Source organism: Aulonocara sp. 'chitande type north' Nkhata Bay, linkage group LG7, assembly GCF_057382095.1.
Source record: "Aulonocara sp. 'chitande type north' Nkhata Bay isolate Kocher_YH1m ecotype deep benthic linkage group LG7, A_spYH_male_GT1.1, whole genome shotgun sequence".
NCBI classification, from domain to species: domain Eukaryota; kingdom Metazoa; phylum Chordata; class Actinopteri; order Cichliformes; family Cichlidae; genus Aulonocara; species Aulonocara sp. 'chitande type north' Nkhata Bay.
Window position 1 is genome coordinate 32,427,017 of NC_141350.1, and position 18,580 is coordinate 32,445,596.

Genomic DNA, 18,580 nt, shown 5'->3' on the forward strand with positions numbered 1-18,580 from the left:
CATCATTGTCATGAGACACTCACAAACAAAATCACAGTTTAGTAATGCAGCGTGCTTACGGGAAAGCAACAGTAATCTAATTACTGTTTACTTTTTCATTACCTGAAAAAAGTAATTGGATTACAGTAACACATTACTGCTCATCTCTGGTTGCATAGACTCCCATGTTTAAAAATCCAGCTTTACAGCATAAATAAAGCTGTTTATAGCCTGATACAGACATAAATTTTGTTCAGTTTTCCCTTCATAAAAAAACATTACAGGGTGTGAATTTTTCTTAATAACTCATCCAACTGGATTTTTATTAAGACTTAAATTTAGGGGTGTGGCCATTTTTATTGACAGGCATCCCTACACATCCTGGGGTTGGTGCCATTTGGACCACTTTAAACTTTGAATGGAGTGGAGTTGGTCATCTATGAATCTTTACTTTTAATGGCTCTATTTGTGTTTGTCATATCTATATTTTAAAATGTTCTTATGTCATTAATTATATTAATTTATGCAACAGTTCATCCACACAGAAATCAGGATCTAGTAAAAAGTATTGTGTAACTCAAAGCAGCAGGTTTGATGTGGTGGTTAAAATGCCCATCTCGTCCACATTGAGGTCACTGGTTACATTTTGACTCTGTTTCTGCTTTCTCACTAAGAGTGTATTAGATATAATGACAGAAGGAATCTTTTTTTTTTTTTTTCGTAAGAGATTTTACTGTGAAGCACTTTGTGGTTTTTATCCTGTGAAAAGTGCTATATAAATAAATTGATTTGATTTGATCAATATTAATGTGCATGGGCGCATTAAGCGAAACAAAACAGTCAGATAAGTCAAACTTTACTCAACTCATTCTTCCTGCTTCCTCCACTTCCGTACCTTTGATTCATTAAGATAAGATAAGATAAGATAACCTTTATTAGTCCCACACGTGGGAAATTTGTTTTGTCACAGCAGGAAGTGGACAGTGCAAAAGTTATGACGCAAAAATTAGAATACAATAAGAATAAATACAGTACACAGCTGTACAGAATAGAATAAAATAATATACTATATACAGTAGAATAAAATAGAATAAAAATATACAATAAGATAAAAATAGAATACGAATGCTATATACAACTGAGTAAAAATACAACGATGCCAGAAAAGATTATTGCACTTAGTGTTATTGCTCATGTGTGGATGTGTGTGTTTGTTCAGTTAAAGTCTTTGTTGTGGAGTCTGACAGCAGTGGGGAGGAAAGACCTGCGAAATCTCTCCGTCCCACACCGTGGGTGCCGCAGTCTCCCACTGAAGGAGCTGCTCAGTGCTGTCACAGTCTGCTGCATGGGGTGGGAGACGTTGTCCAACAGGGATGACAGCTTAGCCGCCATTCTCCTGTCACTCACCACCTCCACTGGGTCCAGAGGGCATCCTAGAACAGAGCTGGCCCTTCGGATCACCCTGTTCAGTCTCTTCCTGTCCCCAGCAGAGATGCTGCCGCCCCAGCAGACCACACCATAAAAGATAGCAGAAGCCACCACAGAGTCATAGAAGGTCTTCAGGAGTGGGCCCTCCACCCCAAACGACCTGAGTCTCCGCAGCAGGTACAGCCTGCTCTGCCCTTTCCTGTAGAGGGCGTCTGAGTTATGAGTCCAGTCCAGTCTGTTGTTCAGATGAACACCAAGGTACCTGTAGCTGTCCACAGCCTCAATGTCCATACCCTGGATGTTCAGTGGTTGCAGTGGAGAATGCTTGTGCCTGCGGAAGTCTACCACCAGCTCCTTGGTTTTACTGGCGTTGATCTGGAGGTAGTTCAGCTGGCACCAGTCCACAAAGTCTTGAGTCAGTCCTCTGTACTCCTTGTCGTCCCCATCAGTGATGAGGCCGACTATTGCAGAGTCATCAGAGAACTTCTGCAGGAAGCACTGGGTGGAATTGTGGGAGAAGTCTGCAGTGTAGATGGTGAAGAGGAACGGAGCCAGAACCGTTCCCTGTGGGGCCCCCGTACTGCAGACGACCCTGTCCGACACACAGCCCTGAGTCCTCACATACTGTGGTCGGTCGGTGAGGTAGTCCAAAATGTTAATGTTAATGTTGAATTCTCACGCAGCTGCTCTATTCCCATGTTGTTGCAGTAAATTAATGACTAACCTCGTATTGTGGATGAATAATCTCAGTTGTTCTCCTGACTGAAGTTTGGTCCGTTTACAGCATCCTGCCATGCGATTACATTTGTCCCTAACCATAAGAAACCCTCATGTTAACTTTTATCAAGTGGAAAAAAGTTAGCATTCATCCTCCAGCTTCACTGTTTATGCTATGCTAACATAGCTGTGTCACTAGCGATCACATAGCACATCATTATATACCAGCTAGCCCAACTTCAGTAACCCTACAAATGTCACTGCTGTTTAGTTTCCTCTCTTCATTTATGTTGGAAGTGATAGCAGAGCTGTACGTTTGAATCTTTCAGAAATCTCTCAGTCAGAACATGCTATATCATGTTTAGGTGGAAACTACTTCCTGCTAACTCCGTTTAATTTAATAAATTATGTTTTCATGCCTGAATGTTAAGCTTAATTGCTACACTTGGTAAAGCAGCAACGCTGATCATTTTAGTAAAGATGAAAAATTTAGACAGTTTTTAACTCTCAGTGATGCCGCAGTGTTCATTTGACTTTGGGACCTGAAGCAGACGGAGTTTTGGACCCAGATTACTCTGCAAGGCTCCTGACTATGGTAGTTGTAATGCTCCGACAATCCATCAAGCGGTGCGGCTTCATAGCTTACCAAAGTCGTACTAAAACATTTTTTTGACAGATGTTTGAGCGCCGTGTGCTACATAAAATCTGTTCGAGGTCAAGTCAACCAGAATTCATACACAAGGCGCACAGGATTATAAGGCGCACTGTCGATTTTTGAGAAAATTAAAGGATTTTAAGTGTGCTTTATAGTGCGGAAAATACGGTAAATAATAACATGTGATATTGTTTTTAATTCACAGTGATTTAGTGTGTTTGTGGTTTCAGGTACGAGAAGCAGCCCAAGCTCTTCTCTTGGCTGAACTGAGGAGGATCGGCCAGTCAGGACGCAAAGAAACCATTGACATGTGGGCTCCATACCTGCCCCAGTATGTCGACACAGTCAGCTCCCGTAAGTATCACTTTGTGTGCTAATCAAATCAATCGTGATATGATGCGGTCCCTTTTATAAGGTGCCTTTATAAGTTCAAGGTATTTGTATCTGTATTGGTTACTACTACTAAAAAATTAGTACTACTACCAATTTTACTACTAAACTACTACTAAAAAAATATCCACAGCAGTTTCCTAGCAGAATTTCTAAAAACAAAAAAGGGAAATAAAGGTATTCCGTCTCCTTCACTCTTGGCTCTCTGTAATGTCGTAGAGAACTATAAGGAAGCTAAAGTAGCCTGTTTCAGACAAAATGAACTTGGAGGCTGAACCAAGGACCAACCTCAGTTTCTTTTTTCTTTTTTTTTTTAGTCTTGTTAATATGTTAAGATGACTTTGAAAGCCGTGTATAGCATTGTCCAGCTCATCTAAATTTTTAACGAATATCTCACAATAGCGGCGCACAAACCACTCTGATTGGTGATTTCTTTCTGCAGCTGTCAGTGCCGTCTCTCTTTACCGCCGTCTCTCTTGCTTTGCCACTCTGTCTCCGGCTCTGTCTATTCCCTGGTCTCCCTCTCTGTCTATAGTTAGACCTGCTGATGGGAAGAAAGGTGAATCTCTACGTTCTTTTACTAGAAACGGCGCTCTAAAATGCAGTGTGTGTGTGTGTGTGTGTGTGTGTGTGTGTGTGTTCAGGAGTCGCCCTGTGGTTGCTGAGGATGCTAAGGGTTTCTCGGGGGAACAGTTGCCGTGGAAACGGGCACCGGTCAGTGTTGTGTTACCACAGCAGTACCGCAGGCAGGGGTGGTGCCTATGTGTAGGGGAGTGATGGACTGGTGACCTCCAGGGATGAGGGAGAATGGAGGCGGGTGGAAAAGGAGGTTAAAGGGTCATTGAATTTGAGCTGTGTGCTGCATAGCAGGACTGGAAAAGGCAGAAAGATGACTCCTGCTGGTCCTGGAAATCCTGGATCTCCAGGGGACAGTCGGAGATGTGTTTGAATCCTCTGGAGACGTCCTCTGAACCCTGAGGCTCTTCTTGGATCAGTCTTTGGTTTACAGTAATTACCGCAACTTAAAACCCAAACTTTTTTCTCTGCACAAAACCCATTGATTAACTGATTAAATGATTTTCTACTGTTAGTAAAGATGTAAAGATGCTGACCAGCACCTTCAGCAAAACACATCTCAGAAATTTGGGTCTGAGTGTTTTTCATCAATTACCATAAGTCGTTTACCGTTTGTCCTAGAGACAAAAATCTAACTATTTTGGAAACGAGAGGACACGATAGTAGCTGACAATATCAGCTACTATCCATGTTATTGCTATTTGGATGGCTATGACCACCCCTACCATGAAAATTATCTCAGTAGGTTACTCATGTGTATGTTTCTGACCAAACTGTCAGAGTGCACGAGGGTGGGATGAGACCTTTAGTGAGACCTGTGCTATCTGACCAGTGTGGTAGAGAGTCGCCTGTATTTATCTGTTAGGCTTAAGTGCAGAGGAAATGTCACTGAGCCGAGTCCCTCCGTCGCAGCAGGGAGCCAACTTGACAACACACACACAAACAGCAGCAGCCGTGCCTGACCTTTCAGCTCTCCTGGAAGTGTTTAAAAGGCTTTAACACGGAGAAAACAGGGGCTGTTAACCTCCACTCAGAGGAAGAAATGAACTGTCCACAGAGTCTCCATCATCACTGCTGTGATGGTGTGGAGCAGCACATTGTTTTGGGAAAGTAGTTTTATCATCAGAAAGTGGCTGCGTGGAGCTGTTTACCTGCAGACGGGAGGTCTGGTTATATCTGGAAAGCCATGAGTGGCAAAGCTGCTGTTAACAATTAAAACAAACAAACAAAACAAAAACTGAAAACAGGTCTTTCATAGCTACAGGAGCTGTGAGGCAGGGTACTGAGGGACCACACACACACACACACACACACACACACACACACACACACACACACACACAGCTCTCATATTCACACACACTTCATTAACCAAAGTCCCTGAGCTTTGTTCCTTGTTCCAATTTTCAGGGTCAAATGGTGGATATGTGAAGCAGCTGTTTCTTTGATCACTGAAGAGCACTCTGTTTCCCCCTTTTCTCTCTTGCTTTTCTCCGTTGTTGCTTCTCAGTCTACCTCGAACATCCAGATTGTTACTTTTTTTTTTTAACTCCAATCAACCTGCTGTTCAAAGTCTCCCTCTCCCCCCTCTTTCTTGCGTCTTCCCTTTTTTCCTTCATCCTTTCCTACACATTTTTCCCAGCTTTTCTGTAAATAGTCACACTGAAAACCCTGTTTCTTCATGTTCAAGAGCATGAAAGTGTCTAAAAATCATCAAAAATCATGATCGTTTCCTACATGTAATTCACAAATTTTTAGTCCCTAAAGATGGTCAGTAATATTGCCTAAATCTAACCAAGTAGCAGCTTGGTTAGATTTAGTGAGTAGTGAGTGGTTTTTAGTCCCATAATCTAACGGAGTAGTCTTTACTTCCTAAATCTAACAGATTACTCAATTAGACTTAGGAAGTAAAGAGTAGTTTTTACTTCCTAAATCTAAGAGTAGTTTTCAGTCCCTTAATCTAATGGAGTAGTCTTTATCGACTAAATCTGACATAGTAGTTCCTAAATTTACTGGAGTAGGTTTTAGTGCCTCAATCATCCATTCCATTTCTCTTCATCTCTCATCTCTTCAAACCTTTTTTCCTCTCTTCCTTTTCTTCTTATGTCTAAAACACAGAATCAAGCAAGCAGAAACATTGTAGTGCAAAGTTAAAATATCAGGACTACAGTACAACAATAGAGGCTGAAGATGAAACTCCCTTGCATCATCTTATATAAGACAGATCTGAACTAAAAATATTCCAGTCATCCTTATGTGAGTCCTCCTTTAGATGAATCTCTCCTGATGATTTAAAACTATAGTGAAAGAGCAGTAGAGGTTGGGAAACAGGAGAAGAACAGGAAGTGTGGGTCTCAAACATGAATACAGGGAGCAACAGTCAGAAGAAACGAAGAGAAGGGGGACAAGGAGGAGGAGGTCCTGGAGGTTAACAAGGCATGCTGGGAGCAATGTGTCATGGCTGACATGACAAGCTTGACCTTGGAGCAGGGCAGAACGCCTCCTTCTCCTCCCCTCCTTCTTCTCCCCTCCTTTTCCTCCCCTCCTTCGCCACCCCTCCTCCACTTCCCTCTCCTCCTCTTTCTTCTTCTCCCTCAGCTCTTGTATCTCTCATTTTCATTCTTCCAACCAGGACAGTTAAGTTGGAGGTTATAGCCCAGCTGGTGTGCACGATGTGTGTGCTGGAGATGCAGAACACGAGAACTGGGCCACCTTCAGGCCAAGCAGCAGCCTCGAGGGTCACAGACTGTATATAAAAGATGGATGTAACCACCATTATCTGTGGCGTGAAACCGCCTGCTCAGAGAGGGAAACATGCAAATAGAAACTGAAGCGAGGGTTGTTTTTGTTTTTTTTCGCTCTCCGCAGGCCTTTTGTTCATTCACAGTAAAACATCAGTTATGTTTTAATTAAATCCAATTAAGTTTTTATCACTTTAATGTCAGAGACAGGTAATCAACTGCCGGGCTGTGTATTGGCCTTCTGTCACCGTGTGTGTGTGTGTGATACGAAGTCATTATGTTGAGCTGTCAGCTGTGTGTGTGAGCAGGTTAATTGGAACATGAAGCACATGTTAACCTGGATTAATCAATGTAATTACACACAGTGTAATTACAGTTAATTTTATTGGTGTACTGAAGAAGCCTTATGAAACTGTGCCATTTAACTTTTTCTTTTTTTGTTAATTACATTTTTTTTTCTTTAAAAAAAAGGAAGAGGAATATATTTCTTTGTTTTTGCTTTCTTCGTTTTTGATAAGCGTTTTGTGGTTCTTAATTCATTAAGCAGGCTGTTTTCCCAGAGATTAGCCCTGTGCCGACTCTGTTACCTTAAGCTGCTTCATTCATTAGCACAGTGTCATTCATTAGTGCCGGCCGCTAATGAAAAGCCACTCTTAATTGCCAACAGAGAGATAAGAGCTAAATGAAAACGCTAAATAAAAGCGTGTCCCTGTCCTTGTGTGTGTCCATGTGTTTCTATTCATTCTGCTTATACGAGGACGTCCAATAAGCCTTTATTTGCTGCTTAACCAGAGCAGTTAACTTGATCATAACAACAATGAGGACCAGAACAGAAACTCGCAGTGGAGAGCATCCTGACATACAGACATTCAAACCATTACGCTGATGGTCGGTGACATCAGTGAGCCTGATCTCATGGCACAATGTGAAATGGTCACGAATAACCTGTTCGGTCACGTTCACAGACATGAAACTAACTTAATTCAACTGGTTTCTGTCAAAGTAGTTTTTATTGATTAAATCTAGTGGTGTAGTTATTATTGACTACATCTAATAGGGTTTGGTTTACTGCTTAAATCTATCTGCGTAGTTTTTACTGAGTAATTGCATAGTTTTTCTGTGTAAATCTATCAGAGTAGTTTTTATTACTTAAATCTGTCACAGTAAATTTTATTGACAAATTTATCTTATTGGCTTAATCTAAAAGATTTGAGCAGTAAACTACATTCTACTGGGGTACTTTTTACTGCCTAAATTTAATATAAACATTTTTTTTCTGAATCCAGTGGGGTAGTTTTTAATGGTTAAATTATCGAACTGCATGCACTTTATAATTGCTATGATGCACTGAGGGGAGATGTGTAAATTATATCTATAATAGTAACCTGGGTTGTGCTCGTTGGACGGACTGCACTGAACCGTTTTGTCTCTTTCTCCTCAGCTGGAACAACCACCGACACTCCCCCTCCAGCCCTGCCGCCACCAGAGGCTCAGCCAGTAGAAACCAAGGCTCCTGAGGAGGAAATGGATGTCACTGATGATGACATCACAGCAGGTAAGAGCACAAATTTCTTTCTAAGCAGGGAAAATAGGATTAAAGTACGCACACTTCTTTGGTATTCTTTGTTTTTTTGTTTTTTTTACCCATCTCAGGAGTAAATAATAGAAACTGTAGAGCTGCAACTTGGTTGGTCGTGGTTTGAATTGGTTGTTCCCACACTCATCAAGTTGCCTTAGACTGACTGTAAACATCTAAAAATAAATGCTTTGAATGCTTTCACTGCTAGCTGGAACCAGAAATTTTAGTTGGTAAAGCTCATTTTTCTTATGGTATACTGGGAGTGGGCCAGGTTTCCAATTTTTGATGTGATGGGCTTTGTAACTGTAGAAGTTAATGATTTTAATAATAGCCTACTGCGTCTATTTAAGTGGGTACACACAGGGTACAGTGTTCCCTCACTATATCGCAGTTCACCTTTCGCGGCCTCGCTTGTTGGGTTTTTTTGTGAATTGTGAAGACCAGGCCATTCATTTATTTAAACGCAGAGATCCAAAGTGTAATTCTTAGCCAAATGATATAGATGAGAGAAAAAGAAAGAAGGAAAGTTACTACTGCTCAGCTACTTATTGAGGTTTTGCAGTCATGTGTAGTGACAATGTTGAATAAAGTGGATCAGGATCCAGTTGCACAGGTACGACTGGTCTGCAATCGTCTGGCAACCACTGGTCATGAGACTGCATTGGGCTCAGGAAGGAAGAGGAGGGTCATCTAGTAACTGGAGGGTTGGTGGTTCAATCTCTGCATGCCACAGTATCCTTGGGCATGATACTGAACACCACTATGCTCTGCAATTCGTTCATTGGCATGAGGGCTCAATTAGAGTAGAACAGGACTGTATAAGACCAAGTGCATCTACCGTTTATTCCAGTTGTTAAAAGTTGCGGATTGCTTTGGTCACTAGCATATTGCTGCAGTCGTAGTTTAGAAGGCAGTGACAGTTTTGTCTAGAACATCCAGCTGCTTTCTGAGCAAAACTCTGAACACTGTCCTAAAAAACCAGCAGCCTAGCTATCTCTCTGTGATGTGAAGTCAGCCATAATCAGCCAACGAGTTGCCGTGTGGATGCTGACCTCCAAGGAAAGAAAGAACAGTGACCACACTCTGCAATCTAATGTGAATCTTGTGTGTGCAGATTAAAATTTCAGCAAATACCCACGCAATATTTGACAAGGAAATTCAAGTCTCTGGAAGCATCCCTGCTTTGTCCCATGATCACAAGCTGAAACCCATTTCATACGATGCTGTAGCTTTAACCTCTTCAGACTTTCTTCTGTTCTTCGTGAACCTCTCCGGTGTTTGAGGATTACAATTAAGGGCTCATTTTTCCCCTCCGTGACCTGAGAAGTCTCATCTGGTTTGATTCCAAAAAAACATGAAGAAGTCATTTATTATTTATCTCCAGCTGAATTCAGGTGTTTTGCTCTGCTGACTCTGAGTGGAGGATAAGCATTAGTGTTTGTGTGCACGCATGTCCTAATCAATGCCTGCATGTAATACCCGTGTACTGTGACCTGCATGGTGTTAAAAGCAGTTTAGTGTAGCGCGCGCACACACACACACACACACACACACACACACACACACACACACACACACACACACACACACACACACACACACACAGTAAGGTGAGAAGCACTTCTCCCCAGGAAACAACTCACACCTGCAGTACAGGTAGAAAAACACACATGCACACACTTTCCAGTCCATTTATCCTTGCCACATATACCCTGAATGTTTAACTGTGACAGACACACACATAGAACGATTCTCCACTCTAAGATAAACACATTTAAGCACTGCATTTCTATTTTTCTTCCTACACATCAGCAGTTTTTGCATCCAGAATCACAGAACAATAAAGCAGGATTGACTCATTTGTCTAAATATTTTAAAGACATTCATTTCTGTAATAAAGAAAAAAAACCCAGTGCCTAACGCTGTCTCACTGTCTGCACCACCTTTTTTCCTCTTCCCTCCATCCTCCATCCTTCTCTCAGACCAGTCAATATCACAGATGTGTCTGACAATTTATCATTTCTCTCAGCTCGTTTTTCTCTTATTGACAGCTGTGGGTTGTTTTTTTTTTCTCTTTTCATTCGGTCTCTGCAGGATTAAATCTGTTAGCAGAAACCTCAAACACAGAGCAACCTGAACCTTATTCTTCTGTGGAGGAAGAACTTTTGCCTCTTTGTTTCTTTTGTGGTTTTTATAATTGAACTTTTTAACATTGTTATGAATGAACGCACTCTCCATTTGGAAACCTGTCATATAAATATTTTCAGTGTATATAAACTCACTACTTGGATTTCTACACGGTATTTAACATTACCATGTACTGAAATTGCAGTTATAATTTGAATGGGTTCATATGAAAAATGATGTGTGTAGGGCTGTGCGATGAGACCAAAATCTCATATCCCGATATAATCATATACATCCATTGTCCGATAACGATATAAATCACAAAAATGTAACATTTTCTGTAAATTCTGTGAATCTCGGTCTTGCGTGAAGTGTTTCCAGCTGAGCGTCGTGTACCTGGAGTTGAGCGTCTTAACCGATGCATGAAACTGAATATTTTTAGACATAAGTTGTAACAGCCGCAGTTTTCTTTGAGTATTTATTACACAGCATGCTGCGGGGAAAAGCCTGTACTAACTATTGAGTCTGAGGTTTATTTTTTAACACCTGATGGCTCTTTTTTGCTTCTCATTCGTAACTACTCTGCATACTCTTTCACGTGATTCAGTTTCTTTTGAAACGTCTCAAAAGGATCTTGAGCTTTATTGTGAAAGGTTTATGTGGAAAATAAACAAGCGGACACGCGATGGTTTTACTGTCGTTGTTGCTAAAGACTTCACATAAAAACAGGCGCTTGTCTGTCAGTAGTGTGGTCATATTAAATATAAGAGAAAGAGAGAACTTAAATTCAAATTCAAAATTCAAATTCAAATTTTATTTGTCACACACACACAACCATACACAGTATGACATGGGGGTGAAATGCTTGTAGCTGTACAATGCCCGACCATTAAATGACAGAAGAAAAGTTCTACAATATTTACAATTTACTACAAAAATTTACAAATTAACTTAGGAATTTACAGTAAAGAACGTGCAAATAGCAGAAGAGATTATAAAGATAAGGATTATAAGAGAAATTAATATAGCCACTACAGTGACCATCAAAACGATGAAAAAATATTGCCGTAAACAGTTTATTTTGCGACACCACGAAACAAACGATAGCGTAAAACAAAATGATAGATGTTTTTATATCGTCATCCGATATATTTCATTATATCGAACAGCCCTACATGTGTGTATGATTTCCGTTGCTTCATGTTAAAAGTTGGCAAACGGGTTTTACCTCAAGAATTCACAAATTGTGAGTCTGCACAGAGTGGAACATTTTGTCTGCATGCGGTCTGTCATTTCTGTCCATGACTTCCTGTTTTCCTCGTGTGCTCTGTGCAGCTTCACGAAACTTTTACAAAAAAAAACAAAACATGACACTAACTCGATGGAGCTGCACTGCTGATTTCACTCTGTGACGCTTATTTCCATCTCTATGTTTTTATACTTTGACTCTACCAGAGTAGTTTGAATTATTCCTTTATCCATCTTATAGTAGAACTCAGTGCAGCCCTCTAATTCATCTTCTGTTTGCGTTATCGGTTTTAGCTCCAGCATATTTTACATATTTGCAATTGAGCTGTGTCCCCAAGGTGACCATTCAGTGAATATCTGCTCTGTGTGACATCATACAGAGCCCAGAGAGGGGAACAAACGGTTTAAGGCAGACTGAAGATGTAATTAGGATTAATTTAGGCTCATCCCATCAACCATCAGAGCTGTTCATGCACATACAGACTACACTTACACTAACACATACTCTCTTAATGTGCAGTGTTTTTATGTTCAGTCTTACAGCTTTATATGGAGCTTTATGGTGAGCAGTGGTACTGTAATTGTTTAGCTCATGTCAGGAAAAAATGTAATATTGCACATGGGCATGTGCAATATTACATTTTACTTCAGATACTTAGTAAGATTATTTTGTGGGTTTTATTGTTTTATTATAGAGTTTTTGTGTTTTGTATAGACAGAAATAGCCATTTGAGGTTGTGGGAACTCGAGGTTTTCGTCATGTTTTGGATTTGCTAGGAGAAAATGTGAAGCAAATGAAACGAGTGAAGGGGAAAAAAGAGAAGTGGACGAGACAAAGGGGAGAAGACAGAGATGTCTACAGCAGCAAAATCACTTGGCTGCAGGCTGTTTCCACGGCGATAGACTCATCACATCAGTCTGCTGTCACACACTTGCACACACAAACACCAACATGTACACACACCAGGATGTGCAGGTGAGAACATTTGTTGCTCAGTGCCGCAGCCACACACACACACACACACACACACACACACACACACACACACACACACACACACACACACACACAAACCTGTAATTATGTCCGTTGCAGTGTCAGGGGATGTCATTAGGATCCACAGCCTCCTCTTCCTCCCCTCTCTCTCAACACACTCACTTGAATTTAGTTCATTAAATCTCTGATGGCATGGCATTTTGGTGGGAAAACATGCCCAAGAATCTAAACAATTAGAGTAAGGTCATTTGTTGTTATTGTAATACAAGAATTCCTACATTTCACTGTGTTATGCTGTGTAAGGCAGCCCTATGGGCCCTGGCTATTTCCTGAATGACTGCAGTCTAGTTTCACAGACTCAAACAACTTCAGTCCCACTGCCAAATCTTTGACGCAGAGGTCGTCCTTCAAAACGTGTCTTTTTGACTTTTTCTTATGAATTTAGTTTAGCTTGTGAGTTTCCAGACCCTGAAGCAAGATTTAGGAAAATCAGTACAGAGAACCCCACAAAACTTGCTAAAAGCAGCTGACTCAAAGTTTTGTAGTCTCAAAAAACACATACTTTAGTGCCTCATCAGGAATGCTGTCATTATTATTATTTTTTTTATTTTTTGCAGCTCTAATTTTTTCAAGTCTATTTTTTTTAAATTTAATTTTAGTTAAGTAAAGCTTTTTTTCACATCTAGTTTTTAGTTTTAGTTAACTATAACCTCGATACATACTGTCATTATAGTAAGCTAATTAGTTTGTCATAAAGCACAAATATAGAATGTCCCACCTGCAGTTATCTTGGGTTAATTCTGAAATACCATTTTTATAATTATATAAAAACATGGATTTGATAGTTTTACATCAACAGCTAAGTGTGTTGAGATCCTGTGGGTGTCTCTCTTGGTTTTGCACTGTCGTTCAGTGGTGGGTAACCTGGAACAGTCATGTTTCTACACTAGAGGGAAGTCTGCCTCTACTGAGAAATAAGCGCACCCATGGATTTTGATGAAGGGGATGACCCCAGGGAGGTCAAAGGTTGTTGGTGGACGCAGCCCCAACACCCTCCATTCCTCACACACTGAACCACTTTCACTGCTGGGCAGTTTTGCCCTGCTGATTGCTCCCAGTCAAAGTCATTCAGTAAAATTAAATAAGTGGTTTTATACATCATGCAGCTGATCTTGCATTATTATCATAAAATATTTCTATGAGTTTGTTTATGAGGAGGGAAGGTCAGGACAACACAGAGTATGAAGGGATTTCTGTCCTCTCTTACCATTTTGACGGGTCCACAGCAGCGGTGATCGAGGTCAGAGGTCAAAGGTCAGGCTGACCCTCACCTCTCGGCATCATTAGCCCAGTTTTGATTTGGTTATCTGAAACGTCAGCCTCCCTGGCTAATCTAATACCCGAGCCTGGAGGTCGTTTGGGTCAGATCACATTTCTCCTCAGAACAGATTGAACTTATGGGGAGATAAATGCTCCGAGCCGCCACTCCGAACACGGTGATTGTCTCAGACAGTTGTGTCCCTACTGTGTTACACAGTGAGGGACCCAGCTGGTGTATGAGGATATTATTGTATTAAAGGTAGTCCAAATATTAATAATGTACAGGAATGTATTTCTGCTGGCTGTGGAGTGGAAACAGTACTGCAGGAAAGATGTGTTGCAAATACCACAGCCTCTCTTGGCATCTGAAGGCTGCTGTTAAAATTTACTTAAGCCGAGCAGTGAAAAGTTATCACCAGAGAGGCGTGGATACTTCATTCACTTGTTTTTAATGTTACAGCAGATTTATTTCAGAGTAGTAAAGCTGTAATATTATACAGTATGGTACCATAAAAGTTTGGTTACAGTGTGAAACACACCCTCCCCCACCTTCACACACCCCACCCTGCCGAGTGTGTGTAACTGTCTCTGTGTGTGTGTCATGGTTTATGAATGTGTCACAACGATAAAGCGCTGGCCTTGGTGTGTGTGTGTGTGTGTGTGTGTGTGTGTGTGTGTGTGTGTTGTGAATGGATAGACGGCATGGTCATGTTTCTTGGTCACTCAGACTGGTATTCTCCAGAGAAGGTTGTGAACCCACTGAGGTGAGACGGATCTTGATATAAGAAAATCTGGTAATGGACCTGAAACGAGCTGAGCTGGGTGAGATGTACAATATCAGTGATAAAAATCTGCTGCAACTTGAAAAAATTTAAATTTGTAGGACTAAAGAAACATGGAGAGATGGAGAGACAGTCAGCCTTTGTGGCGTTTTCAGCCCCGTGGGCAGGTTCAGATGGTATTACTGATCAGATTGATCAGTTTAAAGCTTCACCTCAGAGGATGAGGTCTTACACTCATCACAGAAATACACAACACAGAAAGTATAATCGGATTATATGGAAATGGCCCCATATGTAGATAAAGGGAGGGATGGAGAAAGAGAGGATGAGTGATTTTGACAGTGCATGTCATGCCAATATTTACAAGTATCATTTTGTAAAGTGATTTCAGCTGCTTGTGTCGAGCAGTGACTGCCCATTTAGAGAAGTAGTAGGAAAAAAACTAGTAAACTGTATGTCTCACAAGACTGTTTTTTTTCCCCTCATGCAGAAAAGGTACAAGAATGAAGGATGCATAAATCAGGCAAATGTTACAAAAAGTGGCAACTTTAAAATGTAAATTCTCAATAAAAGTCTACCAATTTCCATATTAAATATGACCATTTCTCATAGACTGCATACTAAATAAACAATGCTTTGGTGAAAGATGGAAAAATAATAACTATCAGTATTTATGGATACTCGTTTCCAGAGCCAACTAGAGGCACGTTGAAATGTTGAGGCATTATTTTGAGGTTGTTTTTTTTTTTTTTGTTTTTTTTTTTTATTTAAATTTTCACATTTCTACAAGTGTTTTTTTTGTTTTGTTTTTTAAACGCGTGAATACAGCCAAGGAAGCATAACAGATGATTTTTCTTTAGTGACGTGAGAGTAAAGGCCATTACTTTACCCATGCCTATACAGCTAGTACAAACAAGAAATTATGTAAATAAGAACAACTTTACTGTGACTTTGAATGAATTTAAGTACAGTTGATGTGAGCACATTGAGCAGGTGGGAAGCAAACAGAAGTAACGTTAGCTGCTAATGCTAATCGGTTCCCGTTGTTGCTGCTGAATCAGTACTCATGTCAATGGTTACTTTATGAAATCATAATATCTAAATCATATTTTCATTAAAAAGTGTTTTGAAAGCATAAACATTTACAGCTAGGGATTTAAATCCATTTGTTCCACTTTTACTTTGAAGAAAAACTCTTCTAATCTATGGAAACTCCATATTAAAGACGTGTATATAATCATAATATTTGAGGCTACATAACTGGTAGTAATTTTTCTATCAGTGCTTTTGTCTCCCCTTCACGGCCTTGTCTGTATTTCTGTCCATATTGTTCCCATTCGCTCGCTCCACCTTCATCTTCCTGCTTCCACCACCGTTGGCAGTGATTGAGTTCAGGAAAACGTTGTGTTCAGATGTTCCCAGATAATTCGTCTCCTGGCTGCTCACATCTGCTCGTTGTGTGTAATCAGATCGGATTAACTGTCAGACGTCTTGAATTGATCCGACATTTCAGACTCGACACAACAAACTGTAAATCTGTCATCAAGCTCCTGTTATTTCTGCTCCATTTCTCTGCAATTCAGCAGCCATCGAGCTCTTTGACAACAAACCAGTGATGGGATTTGTTTTTGTTGTTTTTATGTATTATTAAAGTAGGAGTCACAAACTAAACAATTCTCAAACTCCGAAGTACCAAAACTGATTTAATTTAACCTTTAAGTGACTGAGCAGTCATACATTTATATGTTGTGGTATTTTTATAAACACAAAAGTATGTTTGACTCTTTGCCTTGGATTGTGGCTGCAAACTAGTGAAGTGCCAGTACAGCCTTTATAATATAATGGAAATATGAACGTTGCGTTTAATTACTGAATCAAAGCAAGAACGTCATCATGAAAATGAAAATTGTGCCGGGCTGATGGTGTCTGCTGCAAAGAGCTTCATAGGTATAAGAAACACAAATAGAGCAATTAGAAAAATATAAAATAAAATATGACATCATAAATGTTCAAATTTTTGTGACGTTAAATAAACGTAGATTTTCTGCTCAGTCCAAGTTCAAATATGTAAAACGAAATGTGACTAGACGTTAAGAAATGAGAACATGTGCAAGAAGGAGCAAGTAAAAGTATCCATGCTAGACATTAATCTCATGTATTGTAAATGCAATACAAATTAGTCAACACTCAAAATGATCAATGAAATATTGATCTAGGATCTCTTTGCAATAGGGGACTCGACTCAGCTGGCTGCCAACACTTTGTATTCTGGTTATATTCCTGTATATAACCAGATGGGCGGTGAGTGCCTGTTTGTTTTTTGTTTTGCAGTGAAATGTTAGTCCTGCAGCAGCTACATCACTAATTTCAGTTTCCAGTCTGAGGTTCTGGCTGGACACTGACAGCAGTCATTAGCTCATGTAAGTTGGCATCAGATTTGTGATTTTCATGGATTTATCATAGTTGATCACCACATTATTATGCATGTAGCTGCCAACTTCACTCCATTCAGTTGCAGACTGGTAGCAGACTGACTCTGTCTTATTGCTGTTTTATCACCATCTTGACACGTCAAAGTCAATTTTAAGTTGTCGTCTTAAACAACTTTAAAGGCAACAGCATTACAAGTTCATTGTACACAACAGCAATTATTCTGGTGGTGCTGCGATCATGCCGCGGTTTTCCTTCGTGTGACTGAGGTTCAGATGGATCGTACATCAAATCAACATTTTTTAATAGAAGATTTTGGTTCTTGAAACAGTATCCAAGTTTGTTCAAAATCTAATCCAACTAAGGTGTTATGCTCCCAACATTAATTGATTTTTTTTTTTTATGGATTTTTTTTTTTCACTGTTTGTCTATGCATCTATTGTGTGGCCCTTCTTTAAGTCAGCCCAGACCTGAGATGTAGCCCACCTGCATCCTAAAAGTTTGACCATTGCTTTCTTTTCAATCAGTGATTGTTCCAAATCTCTGGGGATTAAGTCAGTTTTTTTCCTCCATTTAAAAAAAAAAAAAAAAAAAAAAAAAAAAAAAAAAAGACCCCAAACCTCCATTTGTGGAGAAAATCGTTTTCCTCTACCTTCTCCAAGTTGTGATGCTTTTCATTTGGCAGAGCTGAAATCTAATTCTGTCACATGGCTTTGATTCATCTGTGATCGAGAGGAGAGTGTGACCAAGGCGCGGTGGCTTTAATAAAAAATAATTTCTCCTTTATGAAGACGCTGTGCAGTGGAGGCCGTCCACTGTCTCTGCATTAGTGAAATTAACATCCAGACTCATTTTTCAGACTGCTCCATTAACAGCATGAAAGTGACAGCTGCAAAGGACCGAAAGTATTAGCTGTATTAAAAACCTGTCGGAGGGGAAATTAAACTGCAAAACAAACACAACTGATAATGGAGGATTAAAAAATAAGACCTCAGGCTCTCAATATTGCCAAACTGTACTTTCATACAGTGTGACTGAAATATGAAGTGCGGAGAAGTTAATGTGATTGGGAGGAGGAACGGGAGACTCCTCCTTCATGCGTTTACTCTGCATCTATTTCTGCTGAGAAAGCAGAGTTTCTGAAATGCTGGGAATAATAATAATAGTAATGATAATAATAATAAAGTTATACAGGCCACGCCTGGGTCAGCCCTAGCCATCAGATCAATGTGATGTGGTTAAGTGTTAAATGACCCAGCATAGAGACCAAAAAGAAATGAAACCCGAAGAACTGATCAAAGAGACTGAGATCCTTAGTTAAAATTGGAACAATATTTCCCAGTATCATTGCTTTTTGTTTATTTTTGCCAAGTTCTTTGTGAGGTATAACTAAGCAATGAAGCCAGCGCTCTCTGAGTCTCTCATCCTGTGGACGAACTCCAATTCCACCGACTTGGACTGCACCTTCTACTCCATGTTCTGCTCGGTGTAGCGACACAGGAACCAGCTCTGGACCTGCTGCGGTTCTGGTTAGAGTGCTCCTCCGTCTCAGAGCAGACCCAGGATAATTTAAACCTCATGCTGTCGTTAGTGATGACTCCAGCTCTAACC

At 40.2% G+C, this 18,580-nt stretch overlaps 1 protein-coding gene across 4 annotated transcripts in view; it reads left to right on the plus strand.

Moving 5' to 3' along the window:
* wdr7 (WD repeat domain 7) overlaps positions 1 to 18,580 on the plus strand; it is a 96,872-nt gene that overhangs the window by 41,798 nt on the left and 36,494 nt on the right. For all 4 annotated transcript variants that reach the window (XM_086300072.1, XM_086300075.1, XM_086300073.1 and 1 more), the window contains 2 exons: positions 3,010 to 3,133; positions 7,928 to 8,041. In XM_086300072.1, coding sequence (XP_086156198.1) covers positions 3,010 to 3,133; positions 7,928 to 8,041 — 238 coding nt within the window. The remainder of the gene's footprint in view (positions 1 to 3,009; positions 3,134 to 7,927; positions 8,042 to 18,580) is intronic.